General features: G+C 54.8%; 2 protein-coding genes across 3 annotated transcripts; both read right to left on the reverse strand.

Moving 5' to 3' along the window:
* Positions 1–6: 6 nt before the first annotated feature.
* On the reverse strand, positions 7–6,888 carry LOC144740039 (cystine/glutamate transporter-like). Of its 2 annotated transcripts, XM_078622923.1 has the most exons (7): positions 6,219–6,888; positions 5,086–5,212; positions 3,839–3,954; positions 3,122–3,247; positions 1,323–1,425; positions 1,002–1,046; positions 7–253 (listed from the first exon to the last, which is right to left on the reverse strand). In XM_078622923.1, the coding sequence occupies exons 1-7, from the start codon at positions 6,502–6,504 to the stop codon at positions 40–42; spliced, it is 1,017 nt and encodes a 338-aa protein (XP_078479049.1). In that variant the 5' UTR covers positions 6,505–6,888; the 3' UTR covers positions 7–39. The 2 variants fall into 2 exon arrangements, with proteins under 2 accessions (XP_078479049.1, XP_078479048.1); XM_078622922.1 differs by lacking the exon at positions 7–253 and having other exon boundaries at positions 611–1,046; positions 6,219–6,600.
* An 8,580-nt stretch (positions 6,889–15,468) lies between these two features.
* On the reverse strand, positions 15,469–23,759 carry LOC144740040 (tubulin beta-4 chain-like). Its single transcript, XM_078622924.1, has 6 exons — positions 23,600–23,759; positions 19,840–19,948; positions 19,348–19,458; positions 17,804–18,048; positions 16,956–17,558; positions 15,469–16,531 (listed from the first exon to the last, which is right to left on the reverse strand). Exons 1-6 carry the CDS (start codon positions 23,654–23,656, stop codon positions 16,319–16,321), a joined length of 1,338 nt encoding a protein of 445 aa, XP_078479050.1. The 5' UTR covers positions 23,657–23,759; the 3' UTR covers positions 15,469–16,318.
* Between the last annotated feature and the right edge of the window lie 428 nt (positions 23,760–24,187).

The following is a 24,187-nucleotide window of genomic DNA, read 5'->3' on the forward strand; positions in this document are numbered from 1 at the left end:
ACAGAGACCCACAGACTCACCACACAGTGACCCACAGACTCACCACACAGAGACCCACAGACTCACCACACAGAGACCCACAGACTCGCCACACAGAGAGAGACCCACAGAGACAGGAGGACCACTCACCATGGCGACAGCGGGCGAGGCGAGGATGGCCGGCTCGCTGAGCACGGCGAGGTATGCGACGTTCATCACCAGGTAGGATGCCGTGACGATGGCCATCGAGATGCAGATCGCCAGCGGCAGGGTGCTGATCGCACGCGCCGCCGGGGATGGGGGGAGGGGGTGGCGGGGGATGTGAAAGAGCTTTATAGCTCATCGGATTCCTGCTGCAGTGTAGATGCAGATTCTGACTGTGTTGTGCGTGTTGTGCGTGTCGCGTGCGCGGAGTGTTTGTTGTGCGTGTCGCGTGTGTGTTGTGTATGTGTGTTGTGTGCGGTGTGTGTGTGTGTTGTGTGCGGAGTGTTGTGTGTGTGTTGTGTCTATGTGTGTGTGTTGTGTATGTGTTGTGTGCGGTGTGTGGTGTGTGTGTTCTGTTGTGTGTGTGTTGTGTGTGCGGAGTGTGTGTTGTGTGTTTGTTGTGTGTGTGTGTTGTGTGTGTGTGTTGTGTGTGTTGTGTGTGTGTTGTGTGCAGAGTGTGTTGTGTGCAGAGTGTGTTGTGTGTGTGTTGTGTGTTTGTTGTGTGTGTGCTGTGTGTGTTGTGTGCAGAGTGTGTTGTGTGTGTGTTGTGTGTGTGTTGTGTGTGTTGTGTGTGTATTGTGTGCAGAGTGTGTTGTGTGTGTGTTGTGTGCAGAGTGTGTTGTGTGTGTTGTGTGTGTTGTGTGCAGAGTGTGTTGTGTGTGTGTTGTGTGTGTGTTGTGTGTGTTGTGTGTGTATTGTGTGCAGAGTGTGTTGTGTGTGTGTTGTGTGTGTTGTGTGCAGAGTGTGTTGTGTGTGTGTTGTGTGTGTTGTGTGCAGAGTGTGTTGTGTGTGTACGAGAGTCGCGCGACGTGACTCACCGCTCGGGTGATTTGACCTCCTCCGTGACGAAGTTCATGTAGAACCTGAAGCAACAACAACAACAGAACATGAGGCAACAACAATATAACCTGCCGTGTGGTGAGTAGTAGGTGGTGAGTGGTAGGTGTCACGTGGTGAGTGGTAGGTGTCACGTGGTGAGTGTCACGTGGTGAGTGGTAGGTGTCACGTGGTGAGTGTCACGTGGTGAGTGGTAGGTGTCACGTGGTGAGTGGTAGGTGGTGAGTGGTGAGTGTCACGTGGTGAGTGGTAGGTGGTGAGTGGTGAGTGTCACGTGGTGAGTGGTAGGTGCCACGTGGTACCAGCCGGCGTAAGCGAACATCCCTGCGTAGAGGGCGAGGGGCAGAGTCCCCACGCTGCGCTCCGGCGGCACCTCAAACGCCCCCACAAAGTTCTCCGTGTGGCCTGGGGGGTGGGGGCGGGGGTGGGGGGGGGGCCAGGATGGGGGGGGGCAAGGGTGGGGGGCCAGGGTGGGGGCAAGGGTGGGGGGTGGAAGCATGGGAATCGCATCACGAGTTGTGGAGCACTTCTCACTGTGGGGTGGAGTGAGATGAGAGGGGAGAGGCAGGAGAGTGCGTGGAGGGGAGTGGAGTGAGATGAGGGGAGAGAGGCAGGAGAGTGCGTAGAGGGGAGTGGAGTGAGATGAGGGGAGAGGCAGGAGAGTGCGTGGAGGGGAGTGGAGTGAGATGAGAGGGGAGAGGTAGGAGAGTGCGTGGAGGGGAGTGGAGTGAGATGAGAGGGGAGAGGCAGGAGAGTTCGTGGAGGGGAGTGGAGTGAGATGAGAGGGGAGAGGCAGGAGAGTGCGTGGAGGGGAGTGGAGTGAGATGAGAGGGGAGAGGCAGGAGAGTGCGTGGAGGGGAGTGGAGTGAGATGAGAGGGGAGAGGCAGGAGAGTTCGTGGAGGGGAGTGGAGTGAGATGAGAGGGGAGAGGCAGGAGAGTGCGTGGAGGGGAGTGGAGTGAGATGAGAGGGGAGAGGCAGGAGAGTGCGTGGAGGGGAGTGGAGTGAGATGAGAGGGGAGAGGTAGGAGAGGGCGTGGAGGGGAGTGGAGTGAGATGAGAGGGGAGAGGCAGGAGAGTGCGTGGAGGGGAGTGGAGTGAGATGAGAGGGGAGAGGCAGGAGAGTGCGTGGAGGGGAGTGGAGTGAGATGAGGGTAGAGGCAGGAGAGTGCGTGGAGGGGAGTGGAGTGAGATGAGAGGGGAGAGGTAGGAGAGGGCGTGGAGGGGAGTGGAGTGAGATGAGAGGGGAGAGGCAGGAGAGTGCGTGGAGGGGAGTGGAGTGAGATGAGAGGGGAGAGGCAGGAGAGTGCGTGGAGGGGAGTGGAGTGAGATGAGAGGGGAGAGGTAGGAGAGGGCGTGGAGGGGAGTGGAGTGAGATGAGAGGGGAGAGGCAGGAGAGAGCGTGGAGGGGAGTGGAGTGAGATGAGAGGGGAGAGGTAGGAGAGGGCGTGGAGGGGAGTGGAGTGAGATGAGAGGGGAGAGGTAGGAGAGGGCGTGGAGGGGAGTGGAGTGAGATGAGAGGGGAGAGGCAGGAGAGTGCGTGGAGGGGAGTGGAGTGAGATGAGAGGGGAGAGGCAGGAGAGTGCGTGGAGGGGAGTGGAGTGAGATGAGAGGGGAGAGGCAGGAGAGAGCGTGGAGGGGAGTGGAGTGAGATGAGAGGGGAGAGGTAGGAGAGGGCGTGGAGGGGAGTGGAGTGAGATGAGAGGGGAGAGGCAGGAGAGTGCGTGGAGGGGAGTGGAGTGAGATGAGAGGGGAGAGGCAGGAGAGTGCGTGGAGGGGAGTGGAGTGAGATGAGGGGAGAGAGGCAGGAGAGTGCGTGGAGGGGAGTGGAATGAGATGAGAGGCGAGAGGCAGGAGAGTGCGTAGAGGGGAGTGGAGTGAGATGAGGGGAGAGAGGCAGGAGAGTGCGTGGAGGGGAGTGGAATGAGATGAGAGGGGAGAGGCAGGAGAGAGCGTGGAGGGGAGTGGAGTGAGATGAGGGGAGAAAGGCAGGAGAGTGCGTGGAGGGGAGTGGAGTGAGATGAGAGGCAGGAGAGAGCGTGGAGGGGAGTGGAGTGAGATGAGAGGGGAGAGGCAGGAGAGAGCGAGTGACTGGCTGCTCACCATGGGCGATGTGCACCAAGCCTGGCACCGCGATGAGGGCGATGGCTCCCAGCTTCACCGCCACCAGCACGGTCTGGATGCGCGCCGTCCAGGACACACTCCACGCGTTCACAACCACCACGAGAGCTGGAGACACGGGGAGACACGGGAGACTCGGGGGAGACACGGGGGACTCGGGAGACACGGGGAGACACGGGGAGACACGGGAGACACGGGGGAGACACGGGAGACACGGGGAGACTCGTGGAGACACGGGACACACGGGGGAGACACGGGGAGACACGGGGGAGACACGGGAGGGCACGGGGGAGACACGGGGGAGACACGGGAGACACGGGGGAGACACGGGGGGGGGGCACGGGGGAGACACGGAGAGACTCGGGGAGACACGAGAGACTCGGGGGGACATGGAGGAGACCTGGGGGGACACGGGAGACACGGGGGAGACACGGGGGGACACGGGGAGACACGGAGGAGACACGGGGAGACACGGGAACACACGGGGAGACATGGAGACACTGGGGAGACCCGGGGGGGACACGGGGAGACACGGGGACATGGAGACACTGGGGATACACGGGGGAGACACGGAGACACTGGAAGACGGGGAGACACTGGGGAGACACGGGGAGACATGGAGACACTGGAAGACGGGGAGACACGGGGAGACATGGAGACATGGAGACACTGGGTTTCGAGGAGGAGTCGGGGACTCACTGACGGCGAGGGCCGTCACGAGCTGCACGGCGAGCAGCGGCGGGGGGCACGGGGAGAAGACGGGGGCCAGGGCGTAGCGGCCACACGCCAGAGCCACCACGGCTGTGATGGCCGGCCTGCTCCACGCCACACACACACGGGGGGGGGGGGGGGGGAGAGATACACGGGGGGGGGGCAACACGGGGGGGGGGTGGAGGGGGGACAGGCGTCTATGACGTCTCCTGGCCAAACCCCATTTGGCGGAGCCAGGAGATTGAATCTTTACCCTCGGGGCTCCTCCAGAAACAACAAAAAGCCACTACGGATGGCCACGTGGAATGTTCGAACGCTCACTGCGGAGGAGAGGCTGCCAATCGGTGATGGGACAGTTGTGGAGAGAGTGGAGAGTTTCCCACACCTGGGCAGTGTGCTCATGACCGGCTCCGGTTTGACAGCAGAGGTCTCACTCCGAATCAGTCTAGGGCATTATCTTTTCATCGGCTGCGTAATGCTGTGTGGAAGCTACCTGGTCTGTCGCTCCGCACGAAGCTTCAGGTCTTCTCGGCCACGGTCATTCCCTCCCTTCTCTACGCTTGCGAAACGTGGACCCACCTAATGGAGCATATTCGCTGATTGGAAACATTTCTTCTGGCCTGCCTACGATCCATCCTCGGTTTAACCAGGCTGGATTGTGTGAGGAGCTCACAAATCCTTGAAAGATCTGGGCAAAGTCCCATCGGTGAGCTCCTCTGGCAGGCAAGGCTGCGTTGGCTGGGTCATGTAGCCCGCATGCCCAGTCACCGCATGCCGAAACAACTTTTGTTTGGCGGATCGAGGGGGCTTAACGGGCGCGGCACGGACTAGAGAGGAGATGGAGTGACGTGGTACAGGAGGATGTGGAGTCTGAGTGGACTTGCCGATGACTGGTACCAGCGGTGTCAAGATCGGCCTCAGTGGAGGAGGCTCGTGAAGGACGCTACTGGGCAGTTGGAGGCAGTCGCCCTCAACAACAACGGAGGGCGGAGGAGCGACGCTCACAACAACGAGCGGAGCTGCGGGTGGCTAAAGCACAGCAAGTTGGCACAGGAGGGGGCACAGGTGGTGCATCAGCCAGTCATCTCGGTCATCTCGGTCAGTCGACCCGTGGCACCTGCTGGGTCTGCCCCGTGACCTCCTGCCGGCAGGCGTTCGACACTTCACGTGGCCTCCTAGTTGCGAATGGCGGTTGTTGTTGGTGGTGGGTTAAGGGGGGGAGGTTGTGAGCTCACCGCACGATAATGAACTCGGTCCAGAGGCGCAGGAAGGCGGGCGCGGGCCCCAGCGTCTCCAACAGGTAGGTGTAGTGGCCGCCAGACTTGCGGTACGTGGTGCCCAGCTCGGCGTACGACAGAGCCCCTGCGGACCCCCCCCCCCCCGCGCCACAGAGACCCCCAATCACCCACGAGTTAATATAAATAACTTTTTATATACATTTATATTAGTGACTTGCTCGACTTTCTACTCTGTTTAGCACTCCCATCCTGTGTGCGTGTGTCTCAAACTAAGCCAGCGGTTCTTCTTGTTCGTAACTTGGGGGGGGGTGTACGCCACACCCTCCTGGGGGTGCCTGCCACACCCTCCTGGGGGTGGCTGCCACACCCCCCTGGGGGTGCCTGCCACACCCCCCTGGGGGTGCCTGCCACACCGCCGTGGGGGTGCGAGATGCCCTCTCTAGGGGTGCGGCGAGACAGGGACAGAGTTTTTGTTTCGAAAATTTAATAATCGAAAACACAAATTGAAGCTACTGGGCACACATCAAGTTACAACTTTGTCGTTGCACCCAACCCCATGCCTGTATTGACATGGTCGCTTTTCTTGACGACTCAGAAGCAAATGGGGTGCAAGGCTGCAGTCAAGGCGAAGAGCCACTGGACTCAACTACTCTGGGCTCTTCGTGATCATAGCAGACGCAAGGCACCAAACACTGAGCCGTGTGGCTCTTTTTCAGAAGCGACCTGGCCACAAACATCGCCATCATCGTAGTCATCGGCGCGTGGAAATCTCCAGCAGCAGCAGCAGACAAATACTCTAAAAGGCGTGAGGTTGATGATAAATGTGGAGCGGAGACAGAGAGAGACACACAGACTCCAAATACACAGCAGCTGCAGGCATCGTCAGGGTCGGGATCGAACCCACGACCTCCTGTACACCCGGCGAGGGAGTTAACATCTCCTAGCCACCGTGATGATGATGAGAGACACGCAAACTCCAAATACACAGCAGCAGGCGTCAGGATCGAACCCACGACACCTCCTGTACACCCGGCGAGGCAGTCAACATCTCCTAGCCACCGTCACGACGACGACGACGAGTGAGAACAGAGACAAAATGGCGGCCACCACGTGTTGGTCCCCGTCCTCACCGAGCAGGGAGAGGAGTCCGCAGGCGAGCCACACGACGAGGGCCCAGCCCGGCGAGCCGGCGTGGCGCAGCACCCCCGAGGGCGAGATGAAGATGCCGCTGCCCACGATGGTGCCCACGAGCACCGCCACCCCGCGCCACAGGCCGATCTTGCGGCGCAAGGCCACGGGGCCCGCGCACGCCGCCGAGGGGACGGCCACGGGCCGACGGCGGGAGGCGTCTGTGACGTCACAGACGCCGACGTCACCGCCGACGTCACCGCCGCCGCCACCAATGGGCGATGACATCGCTCGTTGTCGTCGTTGTTGTTGTCGTTGTTGTCGTCGTTGTTGTTGTTGTCGTTGTTGTCGTCGTTGTTGTTGTTGTCGTTGTTGTTGTCGTTGTTGTCGATGTTGTTGTCGTTGTTGTTGTTGTCGTCGTTGTTGTCGTCGTCGTTGTTGTTGTCGTCGTCGTTGTTGTTGTTGTTGCAGAGGTTGGTAGTTGGGTTTCCAGCGGCCCCGCCCCGGGGTTGACACTGCGGGTTGAACGACGGCAGCGGTGGTGGTGACGTCGACTTGTCCCTGTGCACGCCACCGCCACCACACAGCGATCACTCCTCGCTCGCGTGCAGAGAGAGAGGACGACTCGGAGAGAGAGAGAGCACGACTCAGAGAGACAGGACGACTCAGAGAGAGAGGGGGGACGACTCAGAGAGAGAGGACGACTCGGAGAGAGAGGATGACTCGGAGAGAGAGAAGACGACTCAGAGAGAGAGGACGACTCAGAGAGAGAGGGGGGACGACTCAGAGAGAGAGGACGACTCGGAGAGAGAGGACGACTCGGAGAGAGAGAGAGCACGACTCAGAGAGACAGGACGACTCAGAGAGAGAGGGGGGACGACTCAGAAAGAGAGGACGACTCGGAGAGAGAGGATGACTCGGAGAGAGAGAAGACGACTCAGAGAGAGAGGACGACTCAGAGAGAGAGGGGGGACGACTCAGAGAGAGAGGACGACTCGGAGAGAGAGGACGACTCGGAGAGAGAGGACGACTCGGAGAGAGAGAGGACGACTCAGAGAGAGAGGACGACTCAGAGAGAGAGAAAGGACGACTCAGAGAGAGAGAGGGCGACTCAGAGAGAGAGAGGACGACTCGGAGAAAGAGGACGACTCAGAGAGAGACAACACACTCAGACTCACACTCAAAGACTCACACTCACAGACTCACAGACTCATACTCACACTCAGACTCACACTCACAGACTCTCACACTCAGACTCACACTCAGACTCACACTCACAGACTCACACTCACAGACTCACACTCAAAGACTCACACTCACAGACTCTCACACTCAGACTCACACTCAGACTCACACTCACAGACTCACACTCAGACTCACACTCACAGACTCACACTCACAGACTCTCACACTCACAGACTCTCACACTCAGACTCACACTCAGACTCACACTCACAGACTCACACTCACACTCAGACTCACACTCACAGACTCACACTCACAGACTCACACTCACAGACTCACACTCACAGACTCACACTCACAGACTCTCACACTCAGACTCACACTCACAGACTCTCACACTCACAGACTCACACTCACAGACTCACACTCACAGACTCACACTCAGACTCACACTCACAGACTCACACTCAGACTCACACTCACAGACTCACACTCACAGACTCACAGACTCACAGACTCACACTCTCAGACTCACAGACTCACACTCTCAGACTCACAGACTCACAGACTCACACTCTCAGACTCACAGACTCATACTCAGACTCACACTCACAGACTCACACTCACAGACTCACACTCAGACTCACAGACTCAGACTCACAGACTCACAGACTCACAGACTCACACTCACAGACTCACACTCTCACACTCACACACTCACACACTCACACACTCACACACTCACAGACACTCACACTCACAGACTCACAGACTCACTCACACACTCACCCTCTCACCCTCACACTCACAGACACTCACAGACTCACACGCCGACTCGGGAACTCGGGTAGGGGGACTCACACGATGGTTTTGGTTGTGTTGGTTGTGTTGGTAGTTGTGGTGGTGGTTGTGGTGGTGGTTGTGGTGGTGGTTGTGGTGGTGGTTGTGGTGGTGGTTGTGGTGGTGGTTGTGGTTGTGGATGTGGTGGTGGTTGTTGTGGTGGTGGATGTGGTGGATGTGGTGGTGGATGTGGTGGTAGTTGTGGTGGTGGTTGTGGTGTTGGTGGTTGTGGTGGTGGATGTGGTGGTGGTTGTTGTGGTGGTGGATGTGGTGGTGGTTGTGGTGGTGGATGTGGTGGTGGTTGTTGTGGTGGTGGATGTGGTGGATGTGGTGGTGGATGTGGTGGTTGTGGTGGTGTTGGTGGTTGTGGTGGTTGTGGACTCACGGCGACTGCCAGCCAGCTTTGTGCGCCGGGCTACAGAGGGAGCCGCTGCGTCTCAGGAATGTGCTGGACGAGGATTTGGGGGGAGATTTAAACATCTTGTTTAGCCATCTTGTTGTTCTTGTGAACTTGGGGCTTGGTGGGTGGGGGGGCTCGGGGGGACGTGGGAGTGGGGGCGGGAGGACTCAACATTGTACCATAGACTCATCTTCTTGGTTCTTTCGGTAAAGTCACGTAGAAGGGAACTAATAAAATAATAAAAATAAAACATAATAAAATACAATTCTCATCATACAATTTGTGAGAATTGTATTTTAATCTGTTTTATTTTGTGAGAATTGTATTTTATTGTTTTATTATTTTATTATTTCCCTTCTACGTGACTTTACCGAAAGAACCAAGAAGATGAATCCCTGCAGTCACGAAAGCTTTAAATCGAAATTTATACTGCCCATAGACTCAACACTGCCCATAGACTCAACACTGCTCATAGACTCAACACTGCCCATAGACTCAACACTGCCCATAGACTCAACACTGCTCATAGACTCAACACTGCACCTCCGATCACGTACGTACGGTGCGAAATAAGTTCAACAAACGTGCGCACTTAAGTCAACCACTACCAGCACACTGCAGGGCACAATTCACACACTCACCCACTAACTCACCTACTAACTCACCCACTAACTCACCCATTAACTCACCCACTAACTCACCCACTAACTCACCCACTAACTCACCCACTAACTCACCCATTAACTCGCCCAATCAATCATTCACACAAAGATTGCTGGGATCGCCTAAACAGACTGTTGGGGTCAGTGCTGTTCATGAGCACCGATGAAGACCGGACAGGGCACACGAGGGGGTGGGTGGCTTAACGCCGCGCCCGGCCGCCTTTGTCTCCCCAGTGCCGATGTTTCACACACCGCACCAGGTGCTCAGTCGAAGGATGAGTCGACCTCGGGGAGGTAACGGGGCCGGTTCCAATATTCGCCGCTGTGAGAGGTCGTGAGCTGGAGTCGAACTCGGGCCGCCGGGTTCGTAGAGCATGGCGCTAACCGCTGCAGTGATTCACATCCACCCTCGCATCAAGACTGCCCGTCACAATTCACTCAGCCACCCATTCATCCACTAAACTACTCACCCACCCAACCACTCACTCACCCACTCATCCACTAAACCACTCACCCACCCAACCACTCACCCACTCATCCACTAAACCACTCAACCACCCAACCACTCATTCACGCAATCAATCACCCACCCACTCAGTCATCCACTAAACCACTCATCCACCCACTCATCCACACAACCACTCACCCACTCACACTGAAGCCCACAATTCACTCACCCACCCATTCACCCACCGCACGAACACTGCAGGCCATACTTTACTCACCCACTCATCCAACACCCACTCACACTCACCCACCCAAACACTCACTCACACTGCAGCCCACAATTCACTTACCCACTCATCCACCCAACCACTCACTCACCCACTCACACTGCAGCCCACAATTCACTCGTCCACTCATCCACCCAACCACTCACCCACCCACACTGCAGACCACAATTCACTCACCCACTCATCCACCCAACCACTCACTCACACTGCAGCCCACAATTCACTCGTCCACTCATCCACCCACCCACACTGCAGGCCACAATTCACTCACCCGCTCATCCACCCAACCACTGACTCACCCACTCACACTGCAGCCCACAATTCACTCACCCACTCATCCACCCAACCACTCACTCACCCACTCATTTACCCAACCACTCACTCACCCACTCATCCATCCAACCACTCACCCACCCAACAAACCCTCTCACCCCACCCACCCAGCAACCCTGAAAATCCCAACACACCGTGAACATCCCTCGCCACCGCTCGACAGCAATCCCTCCTCGTTCAGTCGCTCAAGAAACTCCCGATTCACACGGCGGGGAAGGGGGGGGGAGCCGAAACGTCAGCACAATCGCGCCGAACAACAACAACGCCACCACGTAGAGCGAGCGAGAGAGAGAGAGGGCGTGGGAGAGAGGCGAGCGAGTGAGGCTGCCACCGCTGTGGCTGCACGTGGCTTCAGAGGGAGGCTGCTGCTCCCCCGGCTGGAGCTCGTCTTGTTTGTTGGCGTTCATCACAAGGCCCCCAGCTTGTGCCCTCACCGCCTCCCGCCGTAATCCCTCACGATCACAGAGGGGTCGTTTGTTCCCCATTGCGACATGAAAAGTTTATTTTTTGGAATCCGAACCACGAGGAGGGTGAGGCGCGGGGCGGCCGGGCCACCGCCCGTGGTTGATTCGTCGTCAGCCGAGGATCAACCCGCTGCTGGATGACGAAGACCCTCTCACCAAAGCCGCAATTGCTCCCGCTCAGCAAACGGATGTAAGTTCGCTCAATCGCTCCCATGGAACCAGTGCCGGATTATCGTAGCAGCAAAAGTAGCTACAGGTGTAGTAGTAGCTACATATGTAGTAGTAGCTACGACTACATATGTAGTGGTAGCTACTACTAGCTACGACGTTTAGCGCGGGCCCCTTACATATGTAGTAGCTACATATGTAGTCGTAGCTACTACTACATATGTGGTAGCTATGTAGTAGTACCGACTATTGTGTTTTACATATGTAGTAGCTACTACTACATATGTAGTCGTAGCTACTACTACATATGTGGTAGCTATGTAGTAGTACCGACTACATATGTAGTAGTAGCTACGACTACATATGCAGTAGCTACATATGTAGTCGTAGCTACTACTACTTATGTGGTAGCTATGTAGTAGTACCGACTACATATGTAGTAGTAGCTACGACTACATATGCAGTAGCTACTACTTATGTAGCTACTACTACTTATGTAGCTACTACATATGTAAGGGCCCCGCGCTAAACGCTTTCGAGCTATCAATTCCGGTTGAGTGATTCTGCACTTGCTCTATTACTATAGTACTATACCGCCTTCAACTTTTACGAACGACCAGGTGCTTAAGTCTTCTTGGTTCTTTCGGTAAAGTCACGTAGAAGGGAAGCAATAAAATAATAAAAATAAAACATAAAACAATTCTCACGACGTTTCGGCTACAACGCAAGCAGCCGTCTTCAGGTGAAGAATGAGACACTGCCAAGCTAGGAGCTTATATATAAGCTGAGTTGGAGGTGGAAGAAGAAGAAGAGAGCCTTAACAAAAGAATGTGCATATCAAGAGGAATTTAGCATATTCATGGGAAATGCGTAGGAGGTGGGCGGGGGGGTTTCAAAGTCATATTATGCCCATGCATTATGCAGGATCAGCAGCACCAAAGGGAGGGGGGGTAGCATTAACAAAGGGAGGGCATGTTAATAGTATGTAGAAGCAATGACACATGTGAATGGGAAAACGGTGGCAGGAGATCCGCAGCGGAGCAAATAAAGCATTCCCTGTGGAGAACACAAGATACACAGTTAATAGCAGTCAGGTGCCTAAGGTTGTCGATTTGTCGTCTTGTCTGTCTGTTTCGCAAACGAGAAAATACAATTACTTTACTAAGCAAGTAAAAATGTGGTGTTGTAATATTTGTGTTTAATATGTAGGGCTCCTTTATAACAACAGATGCTACAGGCCCCGCACTTTGCTTCATCCGGCACTGACAACTCAGCGCGTCTTCTGTCGTGCGGCTGCCGATGTTGGATGCAGAGCAGACGACGACAATGTCACATTCAGATGGCCACGCCGAGATGACCGCATCCGAGTGCATTAGCGCTATCGGTAAAGTCCGAAAGAACTAAGGGTATGCATCCTTGCAGTCACGAAAGCTTCAAATCTAGAATGCATTCGCGCTGCCAAGTCTCTGCTGCTTTGCACTCTCTCCGCTCTGCACAGCTCCCACACCACCACTGGAGACGTCAACTTTCCGATTCGTGCATTGCCCTGGTCAACAACAAAAAATCATTTTTTTCTGGCCTGGACTTTTGCAGCTGTTTTAGACTAATTTCAGGGTGCTGATTCCAAATCTGATCTCAGATTTGCTCTATCACATCTCATTTTTTATGCTATCGGCATACCCCATTTTCATTGATTTTACCCGAAATTAACTCTGTCACTTATGATTGCAAGTTGTTGCGAGTCAGTGACTGCTATAGTGTTAAAATATGGTGCTGCATTTTTAGGATAGTGTGTTTATAATATAATTTTATGTAGATATCCACATTTATTTAATAATTTTCTTCTGCACTTTTGATTGAAAATGCAATCTTTGATATCTCAAAAACCTGATGTGATAGACAAAAACTGATGCCAGATTTGGAATCAGCACCCCAAGATTACCTTACAACCGCTGGAATACCTCATGCCAGAAAAACGTGTGTTGACCAGTGTGATCAGCGACCCGCAGCGGCTGTTGCTGACAATGCTTTGTGCCAAAGGCCGTAATTATATAATATACATTCAAATATGCTCACAATGTCCCCCCCCCCCACCCAATATATTGCTATAACATTTATTTCTGTTTATATGATTGTGGTTATGGTTGAGTGTGGTTACGGTTGTACTTTATGAATCTCTAATCTCTGCCATTACATACAATTAAACAAACGGTAAATATGAAAAAAACAGAGCAATGGAATACAATACACCATTAGACATTTAAAAAGATAAAAAGTCCATCCTGTGTGTTAGTGAATTTTTCTTATATTTTAGGCTGGAAATTCGTGTTCAAATTTAGATTATTTTTTCTGGGGGGGGGGGCCCCCAAGAAGATTTGGTCCCCCCCAATGTTGACTCCTTGACTACGGCCTTGCTTTGTGTAGTTGGTGTTGTGGTTTAGGGTGGGGCCATGATCAGCATCGGGGAAGATGCTGATCATGGCCCCAGGGGATTCATCTTCTTGGTTCTTTCGGTAAAGTCACGTAGAAGGGAAGTAATAAAGTAATAATAATAAAACATAATAAAATAATTAGCGTCTGAATGACGCCGTCTCCCCGACAGACCTGGTCTTCACCTGAGGACGGCTGCTTGCGTTGTGGCCGAAACGTCGTGAGAATTATTTTGTTTCATTTTTTTTATTTTATTATTTCCCTTCTACGTGACTTTACCGAAAGAAACAAGAAGATGAATCCCTGCAGTCACGAAAGCTTTAAATCGAAATCCCAGGGGATCTTCTGCCTCGAGCCTTTCACTCGGTCTATGGCAGTGAGAGTCAATGGGCCGAAGAATTAGTGACCAGGCCGAGATCAACGCGTTCCATGAGAAAACCCGGTCTCAACTTAAACTCCACGGGTCTCCATGCGAGTCATCGATAGTCATGCCGAGACCATCAACTGGCTTCCATCTGAGACCAGTGAGGTCGCGACTGGGTGTGCTGCAGTGGCGAGATGTTACAGGTAGATGAACAGGCGCCACACTGCCCACCAGGGATTGTGTGTCCGTCTGTCGTGCATCGAAATTCCGCCCACCCATGCACCTCCCCCCCCCCCGAACGCCGAGCAGAGCCGCGATTGGTTGAGGATGTTGGGGGGGGGGGGGTGTAAACACGCCCACTTATGCATCCCCCCCTCACCGACCGCCGAGTAGGGCCACGATTGGTTGAGGATGTTGGGGAGGGTGGGGGGGGAAGGGTAAACACGCCCACTCATCCAACTCCCCCCCCCCCCCAAACGCCGAGCGGGGCCGCCATTGGTTGAGGTGAGGTGTAAACACGCCCACTCAGGCACTCCCCTCCGAGCAACGCCGCGATTGGTTGACGATGTCGGAAGGAACGCGTTAACTAATCTCCCCTGGTATACCTGGGCTAGATCACCACCCTGCCTCCTATATATGTATTTGGAGTTTGCATGTTTTCCCCATGAATTTTCCTCCGGTTTTTCCCTCCACATTAAAAAACGGTACAAGACTATTTGGCTGCCATCAACATCCACGCAATAAGCCACCTCATTGCGCCGTCATATGGCCAGGTTGCTTCTGAAGAGCCATAGCTTAGCAAGTTTTACCTGGTAAATAGTTAAGTTTGCTAACAAATCAGCACTTTAGGGTTAAAGGCTGTGCGTGTGTGCCTTACACACGCCGTCACCGCATCTATAATGCACAACTCACAATACATTCCCAGCAGCAGAGCCCGCACCGACACTGCCCTCTCGTGGTGGTGTACTAGTCGGCACGCAGACGGCCCCTGCACTTGCTCGCTCACGCCACTGGCGACGTGGGGCGACATCGCGCTCGCTGCAAGGGATACTTGGGTCTACCCTTACACGATGAGAATCGTTTTCCAGGGTGATCGTGTACCCACACTACCCCACCACTCTTGACCTGCTAAACCGTCCGCAGTGCATAACTCTATACACTGCTTGGTAAATGGAGGGGGGGGGGGGAAAAGACTTCAAAACCGTACCATCATTTGACACTGACGTTGTGCAAAATGGCGATCAAAGCGTGCCGCCAATAATCACCACCTCTCTACTAAACAAGTCATAGCTAGAAACAGGTCGGTGGCAAACGCTCAGGACTCCAAGCGCAGAAATCCCGGGATTAGAACGATTCTGGCAGGCGCCAAACAATGCATGTTGTTGGAACTTTTCTGCACCGTACGTTGCAGCCAACCGTGCTAATTGGAGGTGCAGTGCTGACCATTGGGCAGTGTCGAGTGTGGGAATATGTAGAACTTCTTTTGCATCGCCAACCATATTGAAATTTGAGGGGAGAGGTCATACTAAACAAAAAGCAATTTTACAAGTTTAAAATTTAGATTTGCAAGCATGGCACATAATGTCATGTTCTTGCAGATGTCCACCCCTGCCAACCGGTAGTGCACGACATTGGACAACCCCGGCAGTGCAAGAGAGCACACGACACGGAGTCAGCGAGATGTACCTTTTATTCGGCACTCAACACGGCCGATCTTTGGGACAAGTCAAAGTCACAAGGAGAAGTAGAGTAGCAATGTACAAAACGGAGCAGAGAGACGCGGGGATTTTCTCGGGGTGAGGATCACAGTAACCAGGGTACTGCTGCCACCTCACAAAAAAGGGGGGGGGGGGCGGGAAAAGATGGTTTCCCCAAACACCACAAGTGCTTCTCAAATAACAATTTTATTCATCAGGTGCTAGCATGTACATTAAGAGCTGGGGGCTTGCCGTCCAAACATTTCAAAGCGATCTATTTTAGGGTGCAGCTCTGAAATGTCTAGACCAGCCCACGCCACTGCCGTAAGAATTAAAAGGGCCCCAGAGAATCTGTAACGGAGTTATTTCTGGCCCAACTCTCAAAGCTGGACAGGTCGTTACGTCTCGACGAGGTCTGATCGCACCACACTTGACCCCCCCTCCACACAATCCTGCAAGGTGTCTGGGGATCACCGGATGGATTGTTGGGGTGCAACCTGTCGAGTGGACTTATTCTTTCCCAGATCCGCCGGGTCATTAATTTAGCAATCCTGTGGAGTGTTGCGGCGACACAGCTGGCACCACCAGGGCTGCTGCTGCACTGCCCCCTCAGTCCCCTCCACGGGGACCCATCCCTCCAACCACCCCCAGGACACAACTTCCATTGCAGCCCGATTAAACCCCCGCTTCAACCTCATGGCTGCACCCAAAAAAAAGACACGTGCAGTCACGACAAACACGACACCGACAACACAGAAACCAGAAGTGTAAGAGAACGAGTGGGGGGGCAGGGGGGGTTGGATGGGGGGGGGGGGTCGTCAACTTTTAGGCATCCTCTTGCCCCTCCTCCTCCTCAAACTCTCCCTCCTCCTCGGCGGTGGCGTCCTGGTACTGCTGGTACTCGGAGACGAGGTCGTTCATGTTGCTCTCCGCCTCGGTGAACTCCATCTCGTCCATGCCCTCACCCGTGTACCAGTGGAGGAAAGCCTTGCGGCGGAACATGGCCGTGAACTGCTCGGAGATTCGCTTGAACAGCTCCTGCACACGTGCGGTGGGGGGGGTTGAGACGAAATGCAGTCAGCAGATGAAACGCCTTGAGAGATACCAGCATCAATCACAGCTCAGTCCACGAGTCCGTGGGAGTCACTGGCAAATGGGCCGAAACTAACTCACGACCCACTTAGGAACCTTGTTCAGAGAGGTGCCCAACCTGTAAGACCTAGTATCTATTACACTCAAGTGTGTATACATTTGACAGTTCTTGGCACACTACTTTGAGAGCATGGCTCTACGCGATGCCCATTTGCCAAGAGCCACTAGTGGGGGATTAAGGAGCCCGCCACCACATGCGGCTCAGGAGTCGGCCACAGCCGACCGCTTAAATTACAGGCGGGCGACCAAAACCCAGGATTTCAAAAGCTTCCGCCACAGCCGTAAAATACCGCACGCCACCACAACTCACCTGGATGGCCGTGCTGTTGCCGATGAAGGTGGCCGACATCTTGAGGCCGCGGGGCGGGATGTCGCACACGGCCGTCTTCACGTTGTTGGGGATCCACTCGACGAAGTAGCTGCTGTTCTTGTTCTGCACGTTCAGCATCTGCTCGTCCACCTCCTTCATGGACATGCGGCCGCGGAAGATGGCGGCCACCGTGAGGTAGCGGCCGTGCCGCGGGTCGCACGCCGCCATCATGTTCTTCGAATCGAACATCTGCTGGGTGAGCTCGGGCACGGTGAGCGCGCGGTACTGCTGCGAGCCGCGGCTGGTGAGCGGCGCGAAGCCCGGCATGAAGAAGTGGAGGCGCGGGAAGGGCACCATGTTGACGGCGAGCTTGCGCAGGTCGGCGTTGAGCTGGCCAGGGAAGCGCAGGCAGGTGGTGACGCCGCTCATGGTGGCCGACACCAGGTGGTTGAGGTCGCCGTAGGTGGGCGTCGTGAGCTTGAGGGTGCGGAAGCAGATGTCGTAGAGAGCCTCGTTGTCGATGCAGTACGTCTCGTCCGTGTTCTCCACCAGCTGGTGCACCGACAGCGTCGCGTTGTACGGCTCCACCACCGTGTCCGACACCTGCGTGGGGGGAGGGGAAGAGACCACGTGAGCCAGTGCGCGTTGGTGGGCGAGTGGCTTGGTGTACAAGTGTGGCCGTTGTTCAGGGTTCGGACTCGCACGTCACCACCATCCTGGGCTGTCTCTGCCTCTCACCGTCGTGCAGGAGAGCACCATCTCATCCCCATGGGGGAGGGGGCACTACCCTGAAGCCGTTGGTGCGGTCACGGTATATAGAACTTGTATTATAGTACGCGTAGTCTCACCTTGGGAGAGGGCACCACGCTGAAGGTGTTCATGATGCGGTCGGGGTACTCCTCGCGGATCTTGCTGATGAGCAGGGTGCCCATGCCCGAGCCGGTGCCGCCGCCCAGCGAGTGCGTCAGCTGGAAGCCCTGCAGGCAGTCGCAGCTCTCCGCCTCCTTGCGCACCACGTCCAGCACCGAGTCCACCAGCTCGGCGCCCTCCGTGTAGTGGCCCTTGGCCCAGTTGTTACCCGCGCCGCTCTGGCCTGGTGGACGACAAGACGCAGCAAGGGGTTGAGTTTATTTTGTTTTAAACCACAAGTGAGAGCTAGGAGTCGTTTAAAAAAATACCAGGTCAAAAGCAAAACACTAAGAGCAGCAGCAATTGTGCAAAAAAAATCGGCGCACAAACAGCTTCACATGAGAAATCGATAATCCTGTACAAGTCCATGTTCAATTATAAACTCCCTCAAGCTAAAGTTATTTTTAGATCAATCACATTACGTGACAGAAGCCTGCGAGGGATGGGGGACCATTGAACTAAAGCGTAATTAAGCAATGGCACAAGAGGATGCCATTCAAAGTTGTACCACGGGGCACAGCACAAGTCAACTAACAGGTAAACAGCACGTTACGCAAGGCCTACACTACACAGCACATCCATTACTACCACCCAGTGTGTGCCCAGGAAGCCCGAGGCCCTCAGGAGGGTCCTGCCAAGTTGTGACAGTAGGGGGAGTGGGAGGGAGCAACGATTGTACATTCACAGCATGTACGCACCACATTTACAAAAGAAACGTGGCCAACACAAGGGGCGGTTTCACACAAGCCATTCTCACACCACCCTACTATAATCGGCTTGCGGCCGCAAGCGTTGTGCGGACTATTAATAATGCACCCCATTCTCACTTTAACAGCGACAGCTGAACAGACGAGGTCTCGGTCGTTTCAACAACGAATATTGTAGGCGTCAACGGACAAGGTAATCCCGTGTCCAAGATAATCAAGCACAAATTCCCGCTGCTCAAAATGAGAGCATTGTTGGTGTTCAATTGCGGTCTGCAGCCATGCCGAGGCCAGTGGTAGACATACCACTCCTATGACAGAGGGGGCAAGTCTCAACATAGGGCAACTGGTGTTGCCTTCATGCTCACCGCACAGTGCTCTCGCTTTATAAAGGGATGTTTATTGGAGCCATGGAATGGGTGGCCATTTCCTTGCCGAGGGCACTAATCGGCACAGCGACATTAAGCACAGGACACAGTCCACAAGCTCACAGTACAGACACTCTTCCTCGTCAGGGTCACCGAGGTAGCACCACTTTGGCAGTTAATTTATTTTAAAAGGCCAATTATAGCAAACCATGTGATAATTATTTGAAATGAGCGGGTGTTAAAGCAATTCACTCTTGTGTAGCCGCGTGACTAAAAAGGGTGTTCCGTGGAGGTTGATACTTTTGGCCAGAGTGGGAACTAAAAGGAGAGTTCATTTCCACGCGGTGTAAATGTCCATTCTCTTCTGGTGACACGGGAGCACCAGTCACCACCCCAGCCGTCGGCACTCACCGAACACAAAGTTGTCGGGCCGGAAGATCTGGCCAAATGGGCCAGACCGCACCGAGTCCATGGTGCCGGGCTCCAGGTCTACGAGGATGGCGCGGGGAACGTACTTCCCACCTGCACAGCAGACACACACACACGAGGCGTTAATCGTACATAGGGTTACGCATACACAGGGTTATGCATACACACAACACACCAGGCCACTCTTACACGGCACACAACAGTATCATTTAGCCACCTCACGCCAGGGCATTACCTCACAGGGCGTTATACTCGCACACCCATTACTCAGCCTTTACATCACCCAGAGAACCTCAGCCCTTAGACTCAACACCTGTCGCACAGCCCCATCATGCAGGAACCTGCCGGTCGTGTTTATCTAGACCATGTCTCACCCAAGTGGGGAGTGAGCGGATGCGAGTGAATATGCAAGCGAATGTGTAATAGCAAAAGGGGCGAGCGAGCCATGGCGAGTGATCAAGTGCGCTTCGTTACCAGACGCCTCGTTGTAGTAGACGTTGATGCGCTCCAGCTGCAGGTCGCTGTCGCCATGGTACGAGCCCGTGGGGTCAATCCCATGCTCGTCGCTGATCACCTCCCAGAACTGGAACCAGACACGCACGCGGTTCGTTAACCAGGCACCACACACCTCACACGATCAAGTGGGTAGAAACAATGCATGCACACTGGAAGAGTAGTCGTCGTTACACACGGTGTTTACACGCCAGTGGCTGAGCACAAGGTAACGATCTTTTGAGGTATGTGCGGTTTGGCTCGAGTGGTTGTACAGAGTGCAAGTGAGGGGCGAGCCCTGTTCTTTGAGGGCGAGCGCAAGTCTGGGCGTGCACAAGGGCACGGATGAGAGTGCACGGCGAGTGGGTTCTCGGCGTGTGGATGGGCGAGTGGAGAATGAGCGAGGCGAGCGTGTAGCGGCGAGCGCGTGCCAATGACTGCATGCGCATGGGGCGAGTGAATGCGCGCGACCGCGCGAGGTTCGAGCGAGTGTGAACGTGCGTGGCAGCCAATTCTCAAGTAGAGAGGAATGCAGCGACGTCAGCTTTGCCAGCTCAGCATCTGCCCCTTGCCGCCATCCAATCTCGGCAACCCCCCCCGCCCCCCCAAACAGGTGCATCTCTCAGCACCATCCGCCAGACTTTAGACGGCACCCCATCTGCTGGCTCGCCCCCCCGCAAGAGCCAGCTGGGCTACACGATCCCCTTAGACTCTAAAACACAGCTGCTCGGCACAGCCTCATTAAAAGCTCTCGTGGCCAATCCACTGCTGGATGAATGTCTCCCAATCCATTTGCGCGAAAACGCAAATTCAATAAAACCTCCACAGCAACTGCACACGAGTCGACCTCATTGTCTCAGTCTCCTGGGCGGTTCTAATCGTAGAGTCCTCTCACCTCCTGGACTACGAGTCACTCAATTTTGACCACCGGCCATGAACAACGTCCGAGTGGTAGATGTGCCCCGTCAAGCCCAAATGCATCAGCATTTGAAACGCGCCCTGTTAACCCCGGCTGTGGTCACCTCTCTACATAATCCCAACCGTGCACCCTCATGCCATTTGCTTTTGTTCCACGTGCTGTTAAAATGGCCACGGCTTTTGATACACGTGACCGTTCCTCATCTAGAGTTGACAATGAGATGCAACGTGTCAATGTGCCTAAAGGTTTAAACCCAATGTGGTACTGCTACTACCTGCAATGTCAGCGACTGCTCACCCCGAACCAACAGTACCACGCGCACCCCACCCCCGTGCCAGGCTAGGTAGCCAAACCTCCCCGGCTGGATTGAAAATACAAACTCCTCTGCTCATTAAAACAAATCAACACGTTGGATTGTTCACTGAATAAAACTCCACCTTGTCTCATCTAAATAAACCGTGTTTGTTTCTAACAGCAGCCGAGCCGCTTCCCAAAGCCGTGACCATCCAGAGCAATCTCCCCTGGCAAGCTTCGAGAAACCGCGTCCATTGCCACGCAGCAAAGTGGCATCATCATCATCATGCAGGACGGCGGCAAGCGAAGCCTGGCGACCAGGCTTCGCTTGCGAGTTGCGTGGACACGAGATGGATGGCGAGGGGGGCGCATTGCGGGTGGTGACGTTATAGGTCAGCAACTCTGTACAAGGCCGCCGTGTTTGTCAGGGCTTTGTCAGCGGTGGGTGGTGGCGGCGTTGCCACCACCAGGACACGAAGGGTGGGGGGGGCCATGATGCATTTTGGGTGAAACAAAACCAACATTGATGCACGCTCGATTCAAATCGAATCCAACATTCGTGATTCCCACAGCCTGCCAATGTGGTGGCGGCGGCGGCGAGACCTGAGGGGCAAGCCCGCAATGCGACACACAAAGGAGAATCGATTCCAAAATGAAATCGGAAGCTTCCAATCGAATTCACGGAGTCGCCTGGCGGGCAGAATCGGCGCGGGTACGAATCAGGGCGTGACGATTCAGCCCCCATTTTGCGATGTTGCTTCCCCATCGCCCCGACCCCATCCACTGCTGGATTAGTCGACTGCACAAAGCCATCGTTAATTAGGTGGATTTTATTGTTTTAGTTCCATATTCAATAAACGGTGAGCGATTGCCACAAGACATTAACCCAGGCGAACCGGCCACGTTCGTTCAAAGGTCTCGACGGTGCGATGGGTGAAAATATAAAAATGTAAACGTGTAAGGGGCAAAGAGCGCCGAGTAGTGAAAGGCGACATCCCGAGCGGGGAGACGGACAGCGATGAGCGAGACGCAACGAACGTCACAACCACCGCCGCATCGCGAGATGGCGGCCGAGTGGGGGGGGGGGGGAGTATAAAGCGGGGGGGTGGTTTACGGTAACAATCTTTAATCCACAGAGGGGGGGGGGGTGGGAGGGTGGCGATTGATTGATATCGCAGAGCAAAAACATTTTTTTTCCATAACCGCGGCCCCGGCACGATAACGTGGAATCGTAACCACGTGGTCAGCAAACCCCGACCACCCCCCCCGCGAGCCTCGGAGATCCGTTAGCGACGTCCGGCAACGGCGCCCGCTGATTGGCCGCAGCCCAAACCGGCCCCACCCCCCACATTCTCTTTGAATTTTGCCGAGCGACGATTGGACGCGGGCGGTTTGAATCTGCAACGTCGAGCCGCGATTGGTCGAGCGACGCGAGAGGGTGTGGGGGGGGCGGGGCTACGACCGCCCCACGGCAACGGTCGCGGCCGAGCGCGGGAAACGGCGGCCCCCACCCCCCACCCCCCCAACCCGTGGCCGCCATTTTACATTTCGCCCACTCCGCCTCTCGGGGTGGTAATGAGCGTGGAAAAAGCCGAAATCCACACGCGCGCACGTTCAATCCATCGCAAGCTACAAAAACGTACGTTTAATCCGTTGCAAACTACAAAAACGCGCTTTTTTTAAAAGCAAGCGAGACGTTTTTAATATTAATTCGTTTCTCGTCCACGCGAACCCCCCCCCCCCTGAAGAGTTGCTAACGGCTGCGGGCGAAATTAACAAACGCTGCGTCATCCTAAATTTTTTTTTATTAAAAAGCATAAAAAAATCTCACAGGCAAGGTGCTTTAGCGTAAGACGCAGAAGACCTCCCCCCCCTCCTTCCAATCATCGTCTGCATCAATCCACTGCTGGATGAAGGCATTCCCCCGCCCGCATTAAGATTCCTTGCCCGCACGGCGAACATCGACGGCGATTGTTGCCACAATGGGTCCCTGGACAACCACCAACCCTTTCAAACCGCTACGATTTAATTTTAAAGACGATGGATTTCGGAGGACGAGGGGTGTTCAATATTTGATTGCAATCTGTTGCGTACGCGAGATGGCGGGAAATGGCGGCGAAGCCTCCAACCGACCGCCCTCACCGATTTTTTACATTTTATTTTACAAATTACCAATGAAGCTGGAGTTGCCATCTCAGCCTTAAAACCTCTTAAACGACGCCCTAAATTACGGGATTTTTTTTTATTACCCATGCAGGTGTGGTGGGTCTTATTAAAACCGGCATTGTGGCGCGATCCCATGTGCATAAAATGTATAACCGACGTACAGCACGAACATTTTCTTGGGGCGCGTCTTCCCTTTCTCTCCAGAGCGCTCCATAATTACGATGCCCAAAGTCCAAATGTCACGGGCAGCAAGATCCGGGTTCGTTCAACACGCAGCCACGTAAACCACCGTAGAGCCCCCTCGCGACAATTAAATCCGAACATTTCTCAAATATCACGGAGGGGGGGGGGTGCCTTCCTTACCTTGGCGCCGATCTGATTGCCGCACTGGCCCGCCTGCAGATGAACTATTTCCCTCATGGTGAAGTATGTAAATGTGCTTGACTGTCACGTTACGTCGACAAAAACCCCTCTGGTGAAATCTTCAGCAGCTTTGGTGGTCCCTGGCTCCAACTGTCACCAACGGCTCCGCCGCGCCCTTATATACCCGCAGCTGGCGTGGAGGGCGGGGGGGCCGGGGGCGGGGGGGTTCGAATTGACCAATCGCGGCGCGAGCGCGAGACGCCGCGGCGGGATCCGATTGGTGGAGAACGCTTTGACCACGCCCCCTCCCACCCCCCGCCTCTCCCAACCCCCACCAGCCTCCCGTCGCTGAGCCACGGCTGTTGTTGCATTTTAACGCAACGAACCCCCATCACCAACCCCCATCACCAACCCCCATCACCAAGTTGCTCGTTCAAACAAAGATGGCCAAACAGTGGCGAGTCTCGGCGGCCTCTAGTGGGTGGGTGGGCGGGTGGCTCACGCGACATCGATGCCGCATCTCTGTTGAACCATTTTGTTACACTCGCTTCTCAGCCCGTCGAGGCAACCGTGTGTATTGCATTGCAA

This window comes from Lampetra planeri, unplaced genomic scaffold (assembly GCF_965212315.1).
Source record: "Lampetra planeri unplaced genomic scaffold, kcLamPlan1.2.h2 scaffold_186, whole genome shotgun sequence".
Classification (NCBI taxonomy): Eukaryota; Metazoa; Chordata; class Hyperoartia; order Petromyzontiformes; family Petromyzontidae; genus Lampetra; species Lampetra planeri.